This window comes from Saccoglossus kowalevskii, chromosome 8 (genome assembly GCF_978046115.1).
Source record: "Saccoglossus kowalevskii chromosome 8, keSacKowa6.1, whole genome shotgun sequence".
NCBI classification, from domain to species: Eukaryota; Metazoa; Hemichordata; class Enteropneusta; family Harrimaniidae; genus Saccoglossus; species Saccoglossus kowalevskii.
The window spans coordinates 4,421,333-4,445,069 of NC_140648.1; the positions used below are offsets into that span (position 1 = coordinate 4,421,333).

Below are 23,737 nucleotides of genomic sequence, written 5' to 3' on the forward strand. Positions count from 1 at the left end.
GAGCAGATCTCGCCGACCAATGCAAAATTTGGTGCCGCCGCCTCTGTTATTGAAAAAATTATGACAAGCAAGCCACAAATTGTGTAACAAAATGTCTCAAATGACGAAAACTGGCATAAAGTAGAAAGACCTGTAGCTATTGATTATCGAGGCACAGTTTCCAACGTTATATGTCAAGTGCGTCAGCTTGGCAATTACTCTATACAACTGTATTGCATCATTGTAAAAAAATAACATTAGACAAATAGCAAACAGTAGCATTTCACCACGTGCCATTTGTATTACTTTTTAACTTTTTAAATGTAACTTAATTTGTTTAAACATCACAAAATAATGTTATGAATTACCGGCTGTCCCTGAGTTTTAACAATTGGTTGATTAAGGTAAACAACATTCCCCGAACTAGCGAATACAACAACAGGTTTGTGAGTATTTGTTTTTTTGTCTGACTACTGATTACATTAATCTCAGAAATGGAACTGTTAATAGCTCTAACAACGTTTTGCATTAGTTCAATTAAATAAACAGTGTTACTAAACATTGTCGTTTCTAAGTTTTGACATAGCCATCAGAACGAGGTAATTTTCTAGTTTGAATTGTTTTGACTGCAATAAACCCCCAATTTTGCATTGCACTCAAGGATTGAACTATTTTTGTTTGTTCAATGTTATCCATACATTTCATAAGAACATTATTTATTTTGATAGATATGTGACGAGAAAAGTTAACACAAAATACATATAGTGATCTTTGCTTTTACGAAAGAAACATGTATTTATCAAAACAGGCTAGCCTTGCAAGAACTATTGTTTGAGATGCTTTCCACACGGAGCCTGTTATATGCATATAAACATCAGACAACAAATACTAATACAAAAGTATGTGAACTTGTAGTAAATAGAGAAAAGATATAGGAACATCAACAGAACACTAACCAACTATACTTTAAGTACAGACGCCTAATTCTATCAAATCTGAATTAGTTTTTAATACCGTGGGTAGTTGTTCAAAGTAAAAACTACAGAAAAGGCGAATATGGGTTGTCAATTTTAACCAGTTTTAAGTACATGTATGTTTCATTGTGGATGCAGTACGTCCATGATGATAGAGCAATAATTAGATATCGCTATGGATTCTACAAAGTATAAAAATTAACATGTAATAACAAAAACAAACATTACAACAACAATCCATTACATCTTCCAAAGCAACTAAAGACTCTGACTTCACCAGATATTAATCAGATTGGTCTTTCCGCAACTAAACTGAAAACAAAGTCACATGGTCCCAGGGCAACCGAGGGCGTTTTCGTGAGCAGAGTATCAACCAACACACGACCAGCAAAATGGCAGCCGAAGTGGAAATAAATACCGACTTCGAAGAAGAAGTTACATATTTTATCAACACTGAAGTTGGCGACGATGTAAAATCTCTCGGAAAAGTTAACGAGATACGTCAGCAGCTGATGGAACAAAAAAAGTCATTGGAAGAACGAGTAAGTACCACAAATTGACGATTTAATGTTTGTTCGTCTGCAGCACACTGCCTGCAGTCTGTTCATTTTGCCACGATCAAGTGTGTTCTCGTAAACATTTAAACGAATGTGAAGACATCGTACGGTTCGATTCGCGTAGGATTCGCGTACAATTGACGTACGATTGAAATACCTATAATTTACACAAATGTTTATACAATGTATATAGAAATTTTGTGTAGTAAGATAGGGGTCAACCAATTTTCTTTTGGGGAAAATCATGGTTATATATAGTCCCACAGTCTCGCTCACATCGGAAGTCACGTTTGCTCAAAAATGTATAAAAAAAAACATGATATATAGAAGATAATATTTGGTAATCGTAGTCCTAAATAACTATTAAAAATAGCTAGACGTTTCGAGCAATGGCTCTTTATCGCTCGAAATGTCTAGCTATTTTTAATAGTTATTTAGGACTACGATTACCAAATATTATCATCTATATATCATATTTATCAGTCCGAGCAGCGTTTATTTATTTATAAACTACTATTAAAAAAAACATGGATCATATGTGAAAAAAAAATATAGTCTCGAATTATCACCACTCTTTGAAACAAAATGTTTTTATTTATATTCATTGCCATTTGACCTTCTTCCGCATGCGTCATGTGCACTATGAAAGTATTTATAACCTTGATTCCTATGGAAAATACTAAATTGATTCCTATTTTTTCATACAAAAATATTTTATATTCATGTGAAATATAGGTATTTCAATGGAAGTATCAATCGTACGTCAATCGGACTTGAATCGTACGAGTCAAATCAAACCAAACACTGTCTTCACACTCATGAACATTTATTAAAAATATTAACCCATGGCAGCTAACTCTGCCCCTCTAGTGCCCCTCCTCAATTTCAATTGTATATGCCCCTTCTTTGGAACATGTATAGGTATTAGGAGGGGCATAACCTATTACATTGGGGCGGAGTGGGCTTAAAGGGCGGTGGTCACCGTGCAGCACGTGTTCCGATTTCATGTAAACAATGTATTTTACATGCGTTTTATATGTCGCTATGAGTCCCATATCCACATCAAATGGGACGTTGCATGACGACCACCTTTAGAAAATTCTTTCCCTCGAAAGCTCCACAGTTGCATGGTGTCAATTCTACTGTTTCAGTTATCAGCTGCAAGTTCTGAAGTCCCACAAAGAATAAATGAAGCTTTAAATGATGCAGAGTCTGCTGTGAAACGGATGCAGGAATTGGCTATTGTTGAGAAAGAAACCAGAAATGACATCACTAGCCACCTTACAAAGGCAGAACCTATCATAAATGAGTTGTCTAAAATGACAAATCAGGTTAAGGAACTAGAGAAATACATGAATTATATGAAATGGGTAGAAGAAGTCGAGAAATTAAGGTATGATGTGTAATTTGCATGTTAGTGTAAGCATTCTGGTATTGGGAAACATTTTCCGTCTCCATGGCATTCCTACGTACTAAACACATGCATGATACAGATATAATCACATAGGTCAGTGGGTACCCTTAGTTGTTGTACACTACACATACTTGTACTACAGTTAAAAACTATTTTTATTAACAGCAGTAAAGCCAATGTTTTAGCCAGGAGTGTGATGTAATTCAGTAAATTTTCTTTATCAATGAAATGTATAGAATATCCATAAATGAGAAATAAAAGAAGATGAGCTGCGTGTGATAACAGGGTAATAATAAGGATGTAGAAAAATAAAAAAATAAAATAAAAAAATTTAATGACTTTAATGGTAGGCCTGAGAAGGGAATAATCAAATGGAACCATTTCAAACGAGGAAATTATATGGCTTGGCACGATAAAAACAAATTACAATATTTATAAATTTGTTTAAAACAATTCGTCACTTTATGGATTTTAAATGACTGGTGGATAGGGTTATCACTTGAATATAAATTATGCTTACCATAGTCCTTTTTTCGATTACAATAATTAGGTATATTACATGGAAATATTTGATAATTCAAATTTTCTATTCAAAATTGTTGCATTATTTGTTTTAATATCTTTGTATCAGCCAACAAAAGATTGCGGCTTGAACTTCTAATCTATTTATTTAGTAAAATTTCATTCACAAAATGTATTTTTGTCTGAATCAAAAGTTACCCATCTTGAGCATTTAGGCACAAGTCAAGTTATTCCCTTTTGAACTGAAAATATATCAATTATATTCTGGTCATTCTATGTCATTGAAACATGCGTCTATGACATGTGTTTGTGAAGTCGGAACTATTTTCACATACTAGTAGTTCCAGTTCTGAATATACACAGAGACAATATATGCCTACGATGATATACTGGCTATACCTGGCTACAACACTGGTTACTTTGTCATGCATGTTGTTTATTCTATCTTAACTGTAGTTATAATAAACATAGCGTTCACATTGTGTCTTGTTGTTCTCTCTTTCTTTCCCCTGTCATCTTCTCAACAGTTCTGACATCCAAGGATCTCTGTTGGTGAATTCAACACCCTTTCAATTATTCCACAGTTCAGAGATCCAACTGTCCCTCGTAGCTGGAGGAATCCCCAGTGCTGTCATACATTTTGCTGACTTAGCAGAACTCAGTGAAGCTATTCAAGGCTCATCGTGTCATAATCTGATTGATTTTGTGAGTTCCACTGTGCTGTTCTGGTACAAGATTCTCAAAGATAACATTTCAAGGTATTTCACAACATCTATTATCCTAACAAGTATATCTCTGTTACTACTACTAGACCTGTGTTCAAATCCTATCTGTGGATGAACATCACCACTTACACTTTGCATAAAAAAATAAAAACAAAGAGTACCTCGCCAGCTATATTGGTGGATGTTATTGTACATTTCCAATCCTGTGCCTACAATATTATGTTAAGACCTGTATCCTCGGGGGCGGAGCTACGTCACAAGACGTTCCACGTTGCTATGACGCGCACCACTGTACATGCATTTCTATGGGCTCTGTGCGCGTTGCTGTGGAATGCCGGTTGAGCCGGTGAAAATTCGAGAAAACAACACAAACTCAACTTTGAAGTAATCCTGAACAACCAAATTTATGTATGTTACACACGTAGGGCTAATCTTGTTACACTGTTCAGAGGAGTCTCAACAATCATCCCAAAGTACCGTTTTCTGCGAGTTTTGGGCCTTTGTTTTCACTGCCGCGGGTTGCCAGGCGGTGAAAATGCCCGGATGTCCGCCCCCGGGGATAACACAAAATTGGTAATAATAATCTGCCATATCCTATCTAACCCAGTTTGTTATATTTGGAGCTCTATTGTCTGCTGCAAGTTGATAATAGCACACGGCACAGTTCTGTTGATGAAAGGAATTGTTAAAATGATTCTTCACTTGATGCAAACAATTGAACTGATACTGCTGTGGGGAATAATTTGGAGGAAGCATCAGACAGTATAACCTTTCAGAAAATGTTGAGCATGTTTTGTTTTAACCTAGAAACTTATTATATTTTTACCATCAAGAGTTTCAGGTGCAGTGTTTACAAAGTTAAATAATCAGCCTGGTATATGTGCCTGTGTTATAACTTGATCCCATTTCATTCTGCAGTGAATTTGATGAAGTTTTGAAGATCTTAAGGTGGCCTTTCATTTCATCCACTGTTCCAGGTCCCCCATTACCAAACCATGCTGAACTCATACTCAAGATGGAGACATTATTTGGGCAACTCCTGAAGTTACAGTTACCGTATCCTTGTATACGTAATTTCGTTTATGATAATGTGATTAAATTATCATGTACATGTAGCTATTTTTGTTGGTTGAGTTTTTTTGAGCTCAACACTAGATTCCTTTTCCAGAATGCTAGTCTGTATTTGTCAAGAAACTTTGTTTTTAATTTTTACATTCAAATCAGGTAGTATTATACGTGCATATTTCATATAATTGGCCTATCAAATGTCTTTCAGCATTTATTTATTAGGTATTTTGGAGGTGATCTCATCTAGTTGACTATTACTGTATTTGCTCTGTAGGGACATATTTCCAATACTAGAGCATATAAACCAGAAATTACATTAATTGTGCGCTTGATCATTATAATTTATTTTGACCAAGACACACCTCAGTCATTTATGTAAACGTAAGTTCTACTAATAAAACAAAAAAAGATATGCACATAAATAGTTCAATCCTACACATTAGGCTGATAGGAATTAATCTGTTACTGAAATGTTTGCATCAATATAATGTTCATTATTTAGTGTCACTAGGATTGCAGTGATTAATGTTTTATATATCTATTTTGACTGCCCCAAAAATAAGGCAACAATTTGAGTTAAGAAGAGAAATGCCCATAATGCATTGTGGTTCACTGTTGAAATCAATGATGTTTATGAAGTAATAAAAACTGTTTGAACCCATTATAATTATCATTTATAATTTTAAACAAATTTTTCATTCATTATCAGAATTCCTCAAGTTTGATGATCAAAAACATGTTGATAATATATTTGAAGAACATCAGATTTTAATAGTAAAAGTGTGTGTTGGTTTTTCTACAGTTTTCATATGAGAAACCCATATTGATATGTTTTCCTTGACAGCTGTGTGGTGATAATCTGAGTAGTGATGATAAGTCCATATTAGAGTATTCTTCATTACCAGGGTGTAGGCCTATATTGTTACCATTGCAGCTACTGCTGAATCCACTTAAAAAAAGATTTAAGTACCACTTTTATGGAAAGAAACAAACTAATAATATAAGCAAGGTGAGCTAGAATATTGTATTTATTAAATTACAAGTGAATGCTATGAGGATTAATGTTTCAAAACAGACTAAACATGCATCATTTGTCTTGCATGTGCTGCTTATTGAACTATTATTGTGATGTTTAGTATGAGGGGGAACAAGTAGAAGGAGGATGTAGAAGCCACTGAAGAATGAGTTGGGGAAGTGGGGGCAGAGAATCATAACAATAAGTTAAAGTGAAAGGATGAGAAAGATAAATGTGAATGTGGTGGCAAGTTTTGATGTTTTTTCCCACTATTCACTTGATGTTATGATATATTTATTTCAGCCTGAATGGTATTTTACACAAGTATTGAACTGGATTCGTGATCACTGTACATTTTTAGATAACACTGTACAACCAATGTTAAACAAGGCAGGGTTGGCAAACCTGGATGCAAGGGTAAGATTACATGAATTGTGAATCAATCCTGAATATATGTAAATTGGACAGCATTCCAGGACATAGGATGTTCTGGAGAAAATAGATATATATACCATCACAGATAATTAGTAGTTCAAATTGTACATACCTGTGAATGAACATTGACAAATCTTGTGCAGAACTACCTTTAAATTCTTTCCTCTTGACTCATATTGAAAAAGGTGAGCAGATGTAAAATAACTAAAAAGTTAGGATTTGTACCCTTGGTGAATATACCACTCATAGGACGGGTCAAAACCACAGGCTGAATTTCATAAACACTTTCTAGATAGTAGAATGTTTTTTTTCATATGAATTGCTTATCTTACATTAAGACTTTTTTACATGGTTTGGATAAGTTGAGTTGGTGTATCTCTTCAAACTAGGTAGAGTTTATCCGTGGTTTGATGGTTATAGTTACATCCAAGCTATCCCAAGACATCCCTGACCTACTATATGATGAAAACCTGCTCTCACACACCATTGATGAAGCTTTACTGTTTGATCGTGAAGTCAGGAGTAATTTTGGTTATTCTGCCAGCCAACCTGGATGCCTGCATATACTCACAGAGCATGACTGCTATGAGAAATGGGTGAACGTGGAGAAGAAATGTAAGTCTTGTTAAATAATCATCCCCCCTTTACAGTATTTACAATATTTGTGAATACTAGTATGTATTGTTTTGATATTTGGTGTGTAATTCAGGGGTTTTTCTAGGGAGCACTGCAATTCAGTGGCGCCACCGGGGGGGGGGGGGGGGGGTTTCTCACTACCAGGTTGTGAAGTTTTTGATAATTCTAAGTTAAAATGAAACATTCTATGGCTTCCTTGGAGCCAAAATTACTATCAGACAGATAGGCCACATGTGATCCCTGGTCAATCAGAATTTCATGGTTGCCAGAGGATCTGCTCCCCAGGGTAAGGGGGCGCATGGCCATAGCATCAGGGCGCTGCCCCCCTGTTCCCTTGTTTAAAAAAATCCCTGGTAATTAACACCAGAATTAGAAAGAAAACAAGTATGCATCTCATTTCTGTTTCGGAAAAGTTTTTGTACCTGACCTAATCTGACCTCACCTTGCCAGTGAAGTATGGTGATGTATTGAATGATTACTATACCTTCACTTATGCTCCTCTTTTTGTAATTCAGTTGCTGTGGAAAAAACTGATAATCTGTTAGCATCTGCCAATGCGTGGACGTCGCAGTATAAAGACATCAGTGATGTAGATGAACTCAAAGTACCAGAATGTGCAGAGAATTTTATGACACTTTTACTAGTAATTACAGGTAAGTTGTAATAATTTGCCCAGTCTTGCAATAATGTTTACTATGTGCCATGTTATTTATTCGTTTAGTTTCACAGATCAATCTATTTAAATCCCAGCTGAACATTGAAATCACTAAAATGAAATAAATATTTCTCATTTCACAGTATAAACTGTCACTAATAACAAATTTGTTCAATCTAGCAATGTAGTATAAATACTACTGCATTTACTAGTCTTTCAAAATGTCTTATAGCATGTTTGTGATCTTTATTCTATGTACATTTATCCGACTTTCAGATCGTTACAAGAATCTGCCGTACCCAGTCCACAGATTACGATTTCTTGAACTGCAACTAGAACTGCTTGATGATTTCCGAATACGGTTGCTGCAAGTGATGAAAGAGGAATCTAAGGTTCCACTGGAGCCTAATTTTAGTGCAATATTAAATGCGTTGAACTATGTCATGGTTGTTCTTCAGGAGTGGTCGGAGCAGGTGGTAAGTTTTTGTAAATTATGTATAGCGCCCTCTTGATGCAGCAGTAAAGCCTTTTGTTTTTTTCAGAACTTTGTTTCTTGCTGCCATTATTGATGTGTAATCATCTGACTTTAGAGCTGTGTTATTAATTTCAGACGAGTTCCTAAATTGAGAACAATTTAAAAAACTTAATATTTCAATCAATAATTAACTTGTATCTTCTTCTTTTCAGTTTTTTTTACATCTTCAGTACTTTAAAATGGAGCAGGAGAGTTTTAATACAGCAGTTGAGCAGAGCCAGGGATCATCTGCCCTTGATCAGAGTATTCTTACGCAGGCATTTGATGAAAGTAAACTTGATAAAATGGAAGGGACCGTCTTTGACGAAATTATAAATCTGTATAAGATTCTACGACATGAGATGGTTAGCATCATGTCTGCTGCTGTTGTTGATGATGTCAAAGCTAAAAGTAGAAGTTATAGAGTAGATAAGTAAGTTAAAATCAATACAAAAGCTTTACATGTTATTTTTTTGATAATCCCCAAATCATTCTACTACTGAAATTTTATTTGGACTTAAAACTAGAAACTAAAGTAAATGCCAATTTGTTCAAACCTTTGTTCCATTATCACATGCATAACTTGTGTATCACAACAGTTTGATGTAAGACAGGGTAAATAAAAAACTCATGACACCAGGGTGTTATGTCCCATACTGCCAAACTATTTTCATTGTACAAGTCCTGAATGTTGTCCACAGTTTCCTGGGTTATATATGGAATTATTATTATAACAAATATCACAAAACGAACAGAATCATCATATAGTGTGCATACTTGTCACTTGTCTTACTTTCTTCTTTGTTTCTTGCGCTTAGATGGTTTTCAATGCCTTCACAGAAAAACTTCATAGTGCTTGGGTTATCTGCTTCAGCCTGTGATATGCTTCAAATGCTGAAAGACAGACTGCACCTTGTACAACAACAGGTGTGTCTTTCTATATTTAACACCATCTGGCAGAAAGTTGCTGAGTCTCTCAATAAGTTTATATATGAAGAGGTAAGCTATCGATTTTATTATTTAATTATTAAAACGGCACATTTGTATATAAATATTAATAGTATGAACTGTCAAAATCATAAATATTATCCTATGGGTCAGGAGTCAGAACACTATTACAGTGATTAAATTGTTTGTATATGTTTCACCATTATGCTCGACACTGTTTTGAAATTAACTCTCCATCTGCACGTGTGTTCTCTCTTACTAGTATGTAAATCATGAATCAATATTATGGTATATTTGCTACTGATGATGGTATATTTGCAACTTAGTGAGGGATATTTGCCATTGAATATGGTATATTTGATATGTATATCCACATTGCCAAAAGACTTGCATATATAGAGATTTGACAATGTAGCTGTAAATGTGTATGTTTTTGTATCTGTAGGTTATTTTGAGTAACAGATTCAATGAAGGTGGTGCTGCACAGCTACAGTATGATATGACACGTAATCTATTTCCAATGTTTGGTGAATATACCCAAAGACCTGATAATTATTTTAAAGAGTAAGTCAGTTATTAAGTCAAGTAGTTTTTACACATACAGACAATAAGCACATATGAATAACTAATAAAATAATGAACAGGCTTTTACATGTTTTCAAATTCCTAGTTCTTTTCGAAAGGTCATGTGTTCTTCTGAACTTGTTTTAAATTTGTTTTATTTCTGGGGAACCAAATATTCAAAATTGGATATCACTTGTATCATTTTGTTAAAACGTTTTGAATTTTACACCAACTTATGTATGGGACTAGCAGATTTTGAATAGATCTCTTGTTGACAAAGGTGGAAGGTCAATCTGGGGTCACCAGTTAATAGCTGTGTTTAAATATTTAGTTTTGTAAGGCTGCCTGATAGGCAGGTTAATTGAGTTGAACAGCCTTGTTGACTTGCATGCTTAACCGCAGCTAATAGGATTTAGACGAACAACCATCATTTGATTATTTGTATTCTTTTCACAGCGTAAAGGAAGCCTGTATTCTACTGAACCTCAACTTAGGTTCAGCCATCTTACTGCGAGATGTACTCTTCCATGCTTTGCATGAGGACACATCGGATGACAGTCCTACCACTCCAAAGCCACGACCTGCATTGAATGATATTGGAGTCTATAGGCTAACACCAGCATCGGCTGAGAGAATATTGAATTTAAGAACTGATTGGCCCAAGACATGAGAACATTTCTCAGAATGTCATTCTAATTTATTTTGTCCCTCATGGTATACACTAAATTACCGTAATCTATTTACAGACAGCGATGTTAGGTCAACTGAATAATAAGCACTATTATCTATGTGTTTCATGGCATGTTGAGATAGCAGGAAATGAGAAATCCAAGTACTCTCATAAATCACCATACCTGTGCATTGTTGTTAACAATGTAAGGGTAAACAAGTTAGTCAAGAATGTATGCACACCTTGCTTGATATGACATGGGTAGCTGTTTTGGGTTGACATCACAAAATACTGTAAAATGCAGTTATTTTCATTGCTGAGCATTATTCATTACAAATACTAGGCTTATAGCTCTTAGTACATCTTGGTTTGACCTGCAGCAGCTTTTGGAGAGGGATGGGATTACTTGACAGTATACAAAATGTATGCTTAAGATACACTTGGTGTAAATCATCCATGAACTGTCAACAAGTATGAACTTCAGGGTCATTGATGCCTGAATTTCCAGTAAAGGATCAAACAAATGCCAGGTTACATTGCATAGCTTATTTGATAGTGTAGTACATAATATGATATAACAGATTTTCTTAATCATGTACTTTTATTTATAAACTTAGATGCAATCATGTATAATAAATACATTCTATTCTAACACTTGGTAATTGCTTGCTTAGTTACAATACAGTTCCACAAGTCATCAATAATGAGATCCTTTTACCATTCCTTTTGCCTTAGAATGGGGCAAGGTATTAATTTTTTATCTGTTCTCAGATTTTTAGGCAGCAATTCTATTTAAATAAAAATGATGGTTTATTATGCATTCCATCCAACAATATGTAAGATTCAAAATTCACTTTCATAACGGCCACCACATATCATTGTTTTCAAGGGTCATCCTTGTATCCAACGTAGTGTCAGGTCATCATGAGGCTGCAGCAACATGGTCTTCATTGATTAAAAATGTCATCTAGATATATCAGGTCAATTGTACAAATAATAAATACTGTAAAATACTTTTTTTCGCTTGGAATTAATTTTCACTGAAGGAGTGATTCAGTGAAAATAAAATCCAGCGAATATACCTTTTTTCCTATATTTTACATCAACTCACCAAAAATCAGTGAAAATGAATTCAATACAAATTACCCAAAAAGTCAAAAATTAGTTCCAGTGAAAATAAATTATTTCACAGCAAGCATTTATTCACTGTTGGAAATATGTGTTGTTTAAACACAAAGGGTGTAATTATTTGTCATGCTTCTCTGTCTCAATGTTGCTGTTAATGTGTGATATACATGTAATATGAAAAACAATACTTCAGTAAATTTATTTGAATTGCATAAAATGTGCAAGTAGCTAACCATGTATTTGATATATATTTGTATTGGTGTACTAATTTGCATTTATTGTGACTTATGGATCAACCATATCTTACCAATTGCATACTTTTAGCCTCTGTGTGACTTATGTGGGTAAACCAATTTAAGCGGTCAACACCCAACTTTCCCAATACTTTAAAAGGGTTCTTTGTATTACGCATCAAAAGAATAGTACATGCTTGGTTTAAGTAGAAGAACCCCACAGAAGATCGCCCTCTTTATTTTGCTTTGTGAGTTGATTTGTGCATACTCAAACAAATAAAGCAATCGTTTTAAATCCGCCCAGTGCCATTTTACTCCCTAAATGTCTTATTTATAATATTTTTATGAACTTGGGTTAAGCTGATGGAATTTTCTTTTTAATCATAATTTGAATGTAGTAGTGAACGAATATTGTGTGTGCCAACAAGTTCCTTAGTACCATAAGTGGTTTGATGTATACAACAACCCAAGCATTCATTCCAGTCAATAAGAACCTCTTGAAAAAACGTGTTGATTACAGTGGAGAAATCCTATCCTACCCCCACAATAGACAATAGGGTTTGCAATGTACGATAGCACACATTCCAACTCTGTCAATATACTTCAGCATCGCCTTTAAATTCCGAAGAACTCTTCATATTTTCTTTTTACAAGCGTATACATTTTTCTCTGACGTTTTTTTTTTTTTTTTACATTTTTTTAAAAAAATGCTAATTTGTTTTAACGCGTACATACTTGATTACAAGGGCATGTTGATAGTGCAAACGCTTACTGAGTGCACAGTCCCTCTATCGTATAGAGGGACTGTGCTGAGTGCAAACAATACAGTACGGAAACCATTTCCGAACGCGTCAACAATCGACTGGTTTTAATTCGTGCATTTTGTGACGTTTCAAACTTTTAAGGGGCTTGGCGATAACTTTGATATTAAGAAGATGAACTTTTAGTCAGTGCGATATTTGAACATCGAAAAAACTATAACATTTTAATAATGTGCCAGTTCCTTATTGTCTATATAATAATAGGAATAAGTCAAAAAGCGATTACCTGAGTCGACAAGATAGTGCGTGCAAACTACAAAATATTGACTCTGAGCAGTATCCCATTCAAATCTGAAAAGAAGGCATTTCATGAAATGAAATGAAGACATGAAGATTTCTGGCGCCATGCATTTTTTCTCGTAGGCTAATATCAGTAACTGAGGGTTCAATCACGTACCATGCACAGACAGAGATTCTTCAACTTCATTTTTCTCTTATTTTGTTGCCAATCGCAATATGGCCGCCAATAGTATACACTAAATAGAATTAAAGACCGGCAATCAACAGAGCTATTTTTATACTAGTAAATACTAGCGAGCTGGCTCTCACTTGGACCATGGAATGCATGCATGCAATAGAGAAATCTCATTTATGGTTACAACATTGAAGGGTAGATGCCACTTTTAGGTACTAAGTTCCTGATAGAGTACATACCTCTTCCCTACATTTATTGCAACGACTAAGTCACGATAGGTTAGTAATTGTACTAAGATATCATTGATCTACTAGTATGCTGTTTCTGGGAATTAAATCTCGTATCAGCAGGTGTTTGCGTACACACTTCTTGCCACATACAGCTTCGAATGATCTTTTACTGTAGGTTTATTTTTGGCTCTTCAAATTAAGAATAAAATAAATAACGTCTCCATGATGTAGTGACGTGGTATGACTCAGTTCACGTTCCCCACTAACTCTTTACTCGAATTATGTATCTAATTGGTAAAATAACATTATTTTCACGTTTTAGAATTGTCCAGTTTTCTGATGAATATTTCGATGATAAGTTGCATATGTCTAACTGCTCGCAGTGTTCAAAGAACGCAAGAACGCATGGCGAGTCACCAACAGGTGGTCGCACATTTCGCCAAACTTGAAGTGCGTTATGAGATATGTAAATGTAACCAGAAATATTTTTTCCTGCAAAACATATTTTCATAAATAGTTTACTTGATGTTACATATTGAATTGTTATAAAGGGTTATATATACACACATTTCATACGTACGTGTATCGAAACAATCAGCAAAACCCACCTATGTGCGTTCCACAGATTCAATATATGTTGAATATCAACATATATATCGTGTATAAGAATGGAGTGACTTCGATAGACAAAAAATCACTAGACTTGAAAAGAGTATTCTGTTCAGTCATCCAGTAAATTCACACTCTTGGTATAAACCATTGACTCAATTTCAGCTTTAACCTTTGAAAATAAATATCATTACTGTGTTTCAGATAAACCATACAAACTCATGTTATCTTATCATTATAGGGTTATATGGACTTGTATGTGACAAGACACATTTATTGACTGACCTTTAATAAAAGGTCTATGCCCTTCTTTTCTTCTCTGATGCCCATGGCTGAATGATCCATATTGTAATATCTGTATGCACCCAGTCAACCGTGTGCCGGTCTAACGTTTCGTTACCTATATGGTTCACCTGTAAATACCAAATAATGACTTTTTTTTAAATTTCTAGATTGATTTCCTGTAAGTATTTAATTTATGGTAATCGTAGTATAGCAGCAGCTTTAATCTGCCTGGTAACCCCGCCACATAGGTTTAAATGAACCGTGTGTTAACACGTATGTCCCAGTAGAATTGCGATACATAGATACATTGCTTTATCTCGACAACGTAAATGAATGAATGTGTGTGGGGTATACTTTCAGTAAAGAGATGTTATTATATCCATCACCAATACATGATGCCATTCAATTCTTATTGAACTTATATTATTTAAGATATTGATTTCAAATACGTTTATCACTGAAAAACATTGAACAAATAAATGGTACATTCTTAGAGAAGCTTGTGATTGTGTTAATCAATCACCCGGCTTCACGTTATTCGTTGACTTGCACGATGTCCTGCATGTCACTTCGGCACCCAGGTAGAATGCACTAGCACTTTATTTATTGACCATGGGTTATTGACAGTGGTATATCCAAACGTAATAAGTCTGCTAAAGACGTTTATACACGACTCACCGATGAGTAATAAGCCATTAATTGCGAAGATGACCGAGGTGACCGGTTGGAATAAAGCCCCGGGGCTTACACGCGCTTGCATTCAACGTAAATGGGCATTTCATGAAACTTAACTTGACAAACTTAACTTGAAGACCTTCCCCAGCACAATGTAAAATTGGATTCCCTTTATTTGCATCCCGTGATTAATTATTTTCGAAGGCTATTAGTTGTGGTGTTAACAATAGGTGATGTGCCACGAATGAGAATGCACTTGATGCTGTACCGTGACGGCATAATACAGGATAACCACAAAGCTATCTTGGTAACAGCACATACTTGTACACCCGTAGAGGTCGTATAGGGTTGCTTAGCTCAGTGTATTGTGCTTTGTCTTGTCTCAGTCTAATTGTGCATTTGTTAGCGTTCGTTGTTTTCCTACAGATTTGATCCGATTTCTAATTCAAATCATGTTACCTGTGTAAGTATTTTGAATTTCCGAAAGTGCATAGGATAAGTTAGTTACTTTAACGCCCATCTATCTCTACGTCATATGTGTACAAACATGGTTGCTATACTAATAGTAAACGTGGTCCAGAACACAATTTTAGACTTTCCGTGATTGTACGTGCGTTTAATAGTTGATCTTTGCATCTATTTACATGTCAATTGCCCTCAATATAGGCGTTAACTGCACACGGACAGCGTATATTAAATACTCAATTCATGCCTCACTTGACAAGCTTTTCCCGTTTCTGAAAAAAAAAGACGAGTGAGCATTGTATTCGGAAGCTGTTGAATGGAAGTCCTCAAGCCACCCTGTTTGCCAGTTATTGCTACCGGTCTTTCGGTTTCACCAGCGTTTCCATGGTTACCTAGTGAATATCTCAATCGCGTTGTACTCGTATAGAGCATGTAAGTCAAACCATTAACAAGGGACATAACGTTCACTATTTGTTTTGGGGGTCTTGTGTGGATAGATGAGCGGTGTTATTTTATAGGTTTAAACTCTTTGTTGATCGCGAATTGATCCCTTTCCGGATCCCGTTATACGCCTTTGTACGGTGGTTGGAGTTAATACCACATGGGAGCAGTGTAAGTTGTCGGCCTACGATAACCATGATATATACGAGCCGTACCATCACTAATTGAGGCGAAGATTTAAAGAGAGTACGATTTCGCCGCTAAACAACGACATTTCACCATCCTAAGACATACATCGAAGTGATCTACGCGTATACACCGTGCCAAACAGCGGAGATTAAGATGACGACTACAGTTGGATCGAAGCAGATAGAAATGCGGAAACGCAGCGAGACAAGTGCAATGTGGATTGGATTGGTGAGAGGGGTTGTCGGTCCGCTCATAAGGATGAGAATGGCCAGTATGCGAACTAGTATGGCGGTAAGTTTCAATTGCAAATATTTACAGTTGGTAAACGTGTTGTATTCATAGAAGTTTAGTTCTATGGCGTACATATAGTATTATCGATTATACGAGCAAGGACCGCGACGGAATGGTTATTCTTACAAGAATCTTCTTCAAAATCAAAAGTAAATGATCAGATTACCATTAGTTTTACAATTGTTACTTTGTTATGCCCATGTTCACAAAACCCACAATTTCGTACAAAATTATCGGGTCAAACATGTTACCATAATTTATGTCACGACGGTAAAATGTTTCATCATATCTCAAAATTTAATTCCGTATAGGGTGGCAAAATATATGTTGTTATATGATGGGCACTTGTAGTTGTCACGAATTATTAGCTATTTACGATAAATAGCCCTACGGAAATTGTCCGTTTTTTGCGCAAACAGAAAGTTGATGGCATGTGTCCAAGTCAGTAAGTTATATTCCCTGGCACTCACTTGCCGGATAGTAAACCTCTAACACGTGAAATAAAACTAGTATATATAACATGGACATTAACATGTTTCAGTGTTATAATCGATGTACGAGACAAGACAAACATAATGTTGGCTTCACATAAAAACAAAGGTTCATCTGAGAATAATAATATCAAACTATGTCGCTTTCTCGTCGATATGCATGTCGTAAACCAGCATGGTTTTCATTGCACGTAAATTGAAATGTACCATACACAACCCAGCATGGTTGCTTTGTACGGGCATTGCGTAATCCCATATATATCCGATTTATGACAACACGTGTATGTAATGTGAATGAAGTTGTCTACCAACTTTCGTGTCATGGAAAGAAAGACTCGATGCGAAACGGACATAAATTATAAGTTATATTCAAAGTGTAAATGGTGTTGCCATTGGTGACCGAGACACTGAACTATATAAGCAGTCCACACACGGAATACGAAGGTCGGATTTTTGAAAATAAATCGTCATGTGATCAGAATTAAAATGCAAGATGAAGTAACAAGGGGTCTGTACAAACACGAGGGACGCAGGTGAATGTTCTGATTAGAATGTTTTGTTTTCTATCAGTCCACTCACAATTTAAACACTCGACAATCCTAAACCGACCGCCGCCAGTTTCAAGTATATTGTTGACAAAATAAAGTACCTCGATCTTGTCACGTAAAAACGGAAAGCACTATCTACTTTAATAGAAGCCGACGTCTGTCGCCACATCAAGGATGAACCAACGTGACCCATAGTGGGCGCCATTTCTGACCATTGTACCAATAACTGTATAGTCGATCAGGCGGGGGGGGGGGGGGTCATTCGTTAGGCACCTGACTTCTTACATTTTAACCAAATTGCCGGGACGCACTGGACCACGACATTGAATTAAAGAAAACTTGGGTCATTGGAATTGTAGACGACAAAACACATACGTGACCTGACTATTGGGCCCAGGGCCACTGAGATCATTGGCCAACTTTGCAAATACATTTTTTTCAGCTTGATAAATTTTGGCGTTATTCTCGAGTTCGGTTTTTTAGATCTAGACAATAACCTCTTGAACACAATCATTTTCCACCAAAAAACTGTGCAATATTTTGCATATATGATTTATTCCTTAATTTTAGAACAAATTTTCATAATGCGTGGTTTTATTTTTTTGGAAAGTGGAAAAGGTGACTTTTTACTATGTTCTAATAAATAATTTAGCAACAAAGTTTAGCAACGCCAGTGATAATCTATTCCGCTCTTACATGTACACATACACCAAGGCTGTAGACAATATAAATAATAGGGTTTGTCGCAATTCAGTTTAGAAAAATATTATCACCTTTTAAAACCACTGTGTAATCAGTGTATGAGCAACTGGTTCATGGCCATGTACACTGTTTACTATTGACTATTCTGATATTATTACTATAAAATCTGATCAGATTTTACGCACGTTTTCTTAGCACTGGCTAAGAAATTTGACCTCTTATCCCGTGCCAGGAAGCTGTGCGTGAACGAAACTATTTTCTCCATTCAGCAATCTTCTTAAGAAGCATACTTATAGTTCTATGACAAATATTTAGGTACATAGTTTACATGTAATTTAGTGTTTAAATTGGTAGATCGGTAGAGCAATAGTCAATATTTTGAATAAAATGGGCCAAAAGTTATGCAAATTCCAGATTTTAAAAATAATTAATGACAATGTGAAGTACCTGTCGGTCTATAAATGTTCAGTATATATAAGATATATGCACATTTGAGATATAAAGAACAGTCGTTGCTATAGAAACCAATAATAGAATATGTTTCCAGGATCGCACATAATTTATAATAAGTATCCTTATATTGGCTCTGAGAAATTATAATTTATGTGCAGGATTCTACCAATAAAACACCGCCAACCATCACCACAATCGTCGTACTGTGTCGTGTTTAAAATGGATCTAAAGCCGTGGGGTTCCCATGTAATGTATACAGTTTGTGTAAAATATATGTACATTGTTTATGCAAAGTTATTTGATTGTGCGATGCGTGGCAACTGTGGCGATTTAAACTGATTTCATGTCATGATGCAAACATTAATGAAGCAATGTTGTTTTTTGCAATTATTTTTTTTTGAGTTATATTATTTTTTTTAGTTTTGACCACCCTCCCAACATCCAGTGACCCGTTCTTTATATCCCGTGCCGTTCTCGTTCTACTATTTTCAGATGGTCGAATTACGTGATTGTGTCGCCTAAACAGGCACGAAATAACTAAACACAAGATCCATCTCAAAAGGTTCCGCATCTGGGCTTTGTTACAGATCCCAATGTGGTGGTTCGATAGTGTTTGTGAGTCACGGTTGACAAACACATACTTATATATGCGCCATTGCTAGTAATCGCGCACATTCATTGTCAAGGTTTTATTTGGTTCAATTTACCATTACGTTCAGCTATAATAGGTTTTCCAAGGTGCGGCAGCCCTTTGTATGAAATTGACATGAAATAATTACTGACAAATAAATAACGCGCAGAGGAGTGGTAAATATCTTATTACCAGAATGAGATGATATCAAAAAAATAACATCAAAACTTAATAGTTTATAAAAAAATGCAATACTGCCCTCCGTGGCGATATCTTATATGAAATCTATTCCTTCATTAAGCAGCTTTACAAATATGTTTTGATATTCATTATAATATGAGTGTTCAATAAACCTTTTAATATTATTACTCCAATGCCGTGTTCATTGCCTTTGAAAAAGTAAACTCACAAAAAGCCCTGCTTTGATGAATGCTTGTACGTGACATACTGTACACAAACTGAGCTATTGACAGTGGAGTTTAAGAAGGGGAAATCTTTTATTGTACATTACATACCGCCTGTAAAAATTATTTTTATCGAAATGGTTTTGATAAATTTTATGTCGTTGACCATGAAGGGGAGAATCAATATTTCTTCTGGATTGACTAGATTCACGTTGTATCATAACTTCAAAAATGTACTCATCCGCTCTCTATATGTGAAGGCTTGGGTATGGGTTATTTTGAATAACTGTTTTCTTTTCAGAGGGACTAAAGTGTTTGCTATTTTCTCATATAGACTTTCAAATCATAAACTCGCCTCATAAAAATTAAAATAGCCCATCCCTTATCTACCTGTCGTCGCCATGGAAACCTGTTCTATGTTAATGTACTAGTAGTATCTCGTTTCACATGATACAACTACACATACCATACCAACTTGAACCCTTTACGTGATTTGCAATTTTTGTAAGATCTATGACGACGTTGAATGACAGAGGAGATATATTAACTATTTTGGTATTGCCAACTGTTATATCCATGTACAAACTATGGAAATACATTTCAAAATAAATATTATACAAATGCTAACACCAAAATAATAATCAAAAGCTCTGCAACGTTTTACGTATGGGTTGAGTTTACATAAATGTTATATTTTTATTCCAATTATATGAGAATATGGATGCAATTTACTCGCGTATACTGGCAAAACCTGCTCTCACTCAGTATCATAGTCATTTTCCAGAAACGTGTTCTGTGTCTCACTTAAGTTTTAAAGTAATATTTAAGAAAACATTATCGAAACATTATAGAACATTAATCGATAGAACAACTTATAATAATACACAAAACGATCGTGACATTTCAATTTTCAGAGCATTAAGGTAGTTGGCTACCATTCAAACGGATGTATTTTGACGTTTTTACCATGATGGTTTTATTTATTTTTCACCAGATCTCAAACTTTTGTAGGGAATTGTGGTTGAAGAGAATTTTCACGACATCGCAATGATTACTCTTATCTTTTTTGATGAAATAATGCTTTACATGGCTACTTTTAGAAACTGTTAAAAAAATGTATGCATTTTTTTGCAAACAAATATTTCGTTCTGGGAAAAACATCCTGAAAGGTTGGTTGATAGTACTGTGTTCTGGAACGAGGCTATCATTTATATTAATATGTGTAAATAGTTGAATAACACGCATATCACGGTTGTTCGGGACAATCCGACGTGTGAACACAAAGCACCTTACACACTTCACAATTGAGAGAAGGAGATTTTTAATGTACATTATCCATTGTCCGTTATTAGTAATTTAATGGCTTAAAATTATTCATTAATACAAAGTAAGACATTCTATACACAGCTCTGTACAATCACGTACAAGTACTTTTAATATATAACTGATCTTCGTTAGCTTAAAATCTGAGGTAAAGGCGCTCTGTTCAGTTTGAGTCTATCGAGAAGACTTGACTATCGTAAGAGCAACTTGACTCAAGCTGTGAGCGGGGCCCGAGTGTAGTTAATCTGCAGTCAGCAATGCTTCGTACGGCGTATTTAAAACGTGAGAACGGACCTTCGTCTAAGAAGAAGCAGTTGAAACCACAGGTAGGCGTCGTTACATTTCGACAGTAACAGAAATTATGATGCGTTTGTTGAATTTGCAATTGATGGGTTACTAGTTATATGGAATAGTTTACACCATATGCTTGTTATTAACTATTTGACACGCGCAAAATAATAAGGTAGTCGTATACAATTGCGGCGGTATAGTCATAGTAACCGGAAATGTGTTTTGTCTCTGCTCTTGTAAGCATCGTCATCATGGTTATCACTTCCCATGATTTAGTCGATACATTTAGTGTCTTACTGACGAACGACTCGTATTAGGTAGAGTGTACGTGTGCAATTATATGTTGTGTGTCAAGGTGCGGAACAAAAACAGAGTAGTTTCCGTTTGTCGACACAAATAACCCAGATATTATGTATTAAGTCAAGTCATGAAGGAGTAAAAGAAGATGCTCCATTATTGAGGGAGTATAAACATCCTTAGACATTGGTTGTCAATAGATAAATGCACATACACGTACGCCTCTTACACATACGTGAGTGTGTCTTTATTAGACGAACGAACAGGCGTCCGCACGGAGTTTTGTTGAAAAAACACGGCATCATCTAATATTTTCTTCGTTTGTTTCGAGGTTAGTGGAATTTCTACAGCGGACGGCGAAACGAATTTCCCTTGTAACATTGCAATATCCTTTGGTACAATCTTTACCAAGAATGATGAGGGGTAAAATTTATATACAGTATATACTCCCCCGCACTATGTCGAGGATGAAAATTCAATTTATGACTGAATATCATGATTTTTGTTCATATTCAAATTACAACAGTTACCGTGGATAACGCCGAAATTTCAGAATCGCTTTGCAAGACGGTGCTCTGAACGGTTGATTTTGTGGGCGATGTTCCTCTGTGAAAACCGTTTTCGATTTTGAGCTAAAGAACTGCGTGAAATATTGAAATGGTGATTGTTGTAATCCTATGAGCGTTCTACACTTGAATACATTGAATCAAGCATACAATTTAATTTCAAATTCGAAAAACCTCCTCAAATAATAGTAGAACGTTTGATCTGCAATCTGTCAACGGTTGAATGCAAAGTCACACGTAACAAGGAATATTGCAATGTTTGAGAAAAATTATAGAGAAAAGCACTTTTGTTGATCTGTTTATTTCGGCACCCGCTGTAATAGTATTATGGTATCAATGAATTATAAATCATCGATTCGACGTAAAGACCATCATCTTTTCAGTTTTAGTGCATGGGTTATGCAGCACTGCAGATACATGTTAAAGGGCGTAGGTCGTCGCGCTGCGCATGTCATTTGTGTTGATAAACATTGATTTTTCCACAATCCAATGCGTTCTACTAATGGAAATCACAAGTTAGAGGTTTGACCTGGGCGCGACTTGCATCAATTACTGCCGGTGACTCCTTCGATACCTTCCAATCACCTAAAATACATAATTAAAGCTTAGCAACATCTCAGTTTGTACTCATTGATCTGCGCAACAGTCATAGTAGCCATCTTTGTTTATATGAGACCCATGTATCTCGCTCATGCGTGGCGCGACGACTACCACACTTTAAGCATGCTTAAAATAAAATTAAAATAACATAAACTTAATAAATACAATAGTTGAAAATTGTTAGTAAATTACCATAGTGCTAGTTGAGCGAATCCACCATTTTCACGACACATATTAGTCAAACATATATTTATTTTTTGCAAATATGACGGGAAATAAATTATTATTCTTAATTTGCACGTGATTATGAAAACTACAGTGTCAACCATGCATGTGATTACATCAAAATTCCGGGAATAATTTAAATCCACAAAGACAGGTTTTGTTATCGTCGTTTGAAAAATACTGTTGCTTTCAAGTTGTTTTATACAATTACTAAAATACATGCATATTCACGTGCCAACGAAGCTATATGGTTACTATGTGATTGGCTCTCAATTTGATTTTCACAAACAATGGACAACCTACTTATAGCCCCAATGAATTTAGCATTTTAAGAACGAATAAATTGATTGGATTTTCACCTGACTGCACTTAATTTATTTGGTTTATTGGCTGCAACTGCCAGACGGAGTTGTCAAATGGTGAATAACAAATTCGTATGTCACTATTTATGTAATGTTTACATAAGACTGTAATCTAACTAGTTGAACTATTAATATCTTTTTACGATTATTACTGTATTATAAATATATACATGCTACACGACTTAGTGGGAAACAAAGTGTTACACTTTAACGAGGAATATCGTTTGGGGGCGCTGGTCATTCATCGTTGGTCGTCGTGAGATTTCAACAAGGGGCAACGTCCCGCCATATACCCGGTACATGAGATGTCCATGGGTTAGTTTATTTTGGAAATGCTAATAAAACAGACGCAATAAAAGAAATAACAGCACATTAAAATAAAATAT

At 35.4% G+C, this 23,737-nt stretch overlaps 2 protein-coding genes across 2 annotated transcripts in view; both read left to right on the forward strand.

Moving 5' to 3' along the window:
- Positions 1-1,298: 1,298 nt before the first annotated feature.
- On the forward strand, positions 1,299-12,336 carry LOC100377916 (RAD50-interacting protein 1-like). The gene is made up of 13 exons (XM_085502050.1): positions 1,299-1,495; positions 2,662-2,903; positions 4,031-4,204; positions 5,090-5,227; positions 6,092-6,248; positions 6,558-6,671; positions 7,079-7,304; positions 7,841-7,978; positions 8,257-8,456; positions 8,668-8,927; positions 9,313-9,493; positions 9,888-10,006; positions 10,463-12,336. Exons 1-13 carry the CDS (start codon positions 1,346-1,348, stop codon positions 10,674-10,676), a joined length of 2,313 nt encoding a protein of 770 aa, XP_085358176.1. The 5' UTR covers positions 1,299-1,345; the 3' UTR covers positions 10,677-12,336.
- Positions 12,337-16,014: 3,678 nt separating this feature from the next.
- The window catches only part of LOC102808087 (cilia- and flagella-associated protein 337-like), a 57,850-nt gene continuing 50,127 nt past the window's right edge, over positions 16,015-23,737 (forward strand). Inside the window, exon 1 of the mRNA XM_085502051.1 lies at positions 16,015-16,458. Coding sequence (XP_085358177.1) covers positions 16,321-16,458 — 138 coding nt within the window. The 5' untranslated portion in view covers positions 16,015-16,320. The remainder of the gene's footprint in view (positions 16,459-23,737) is intronic.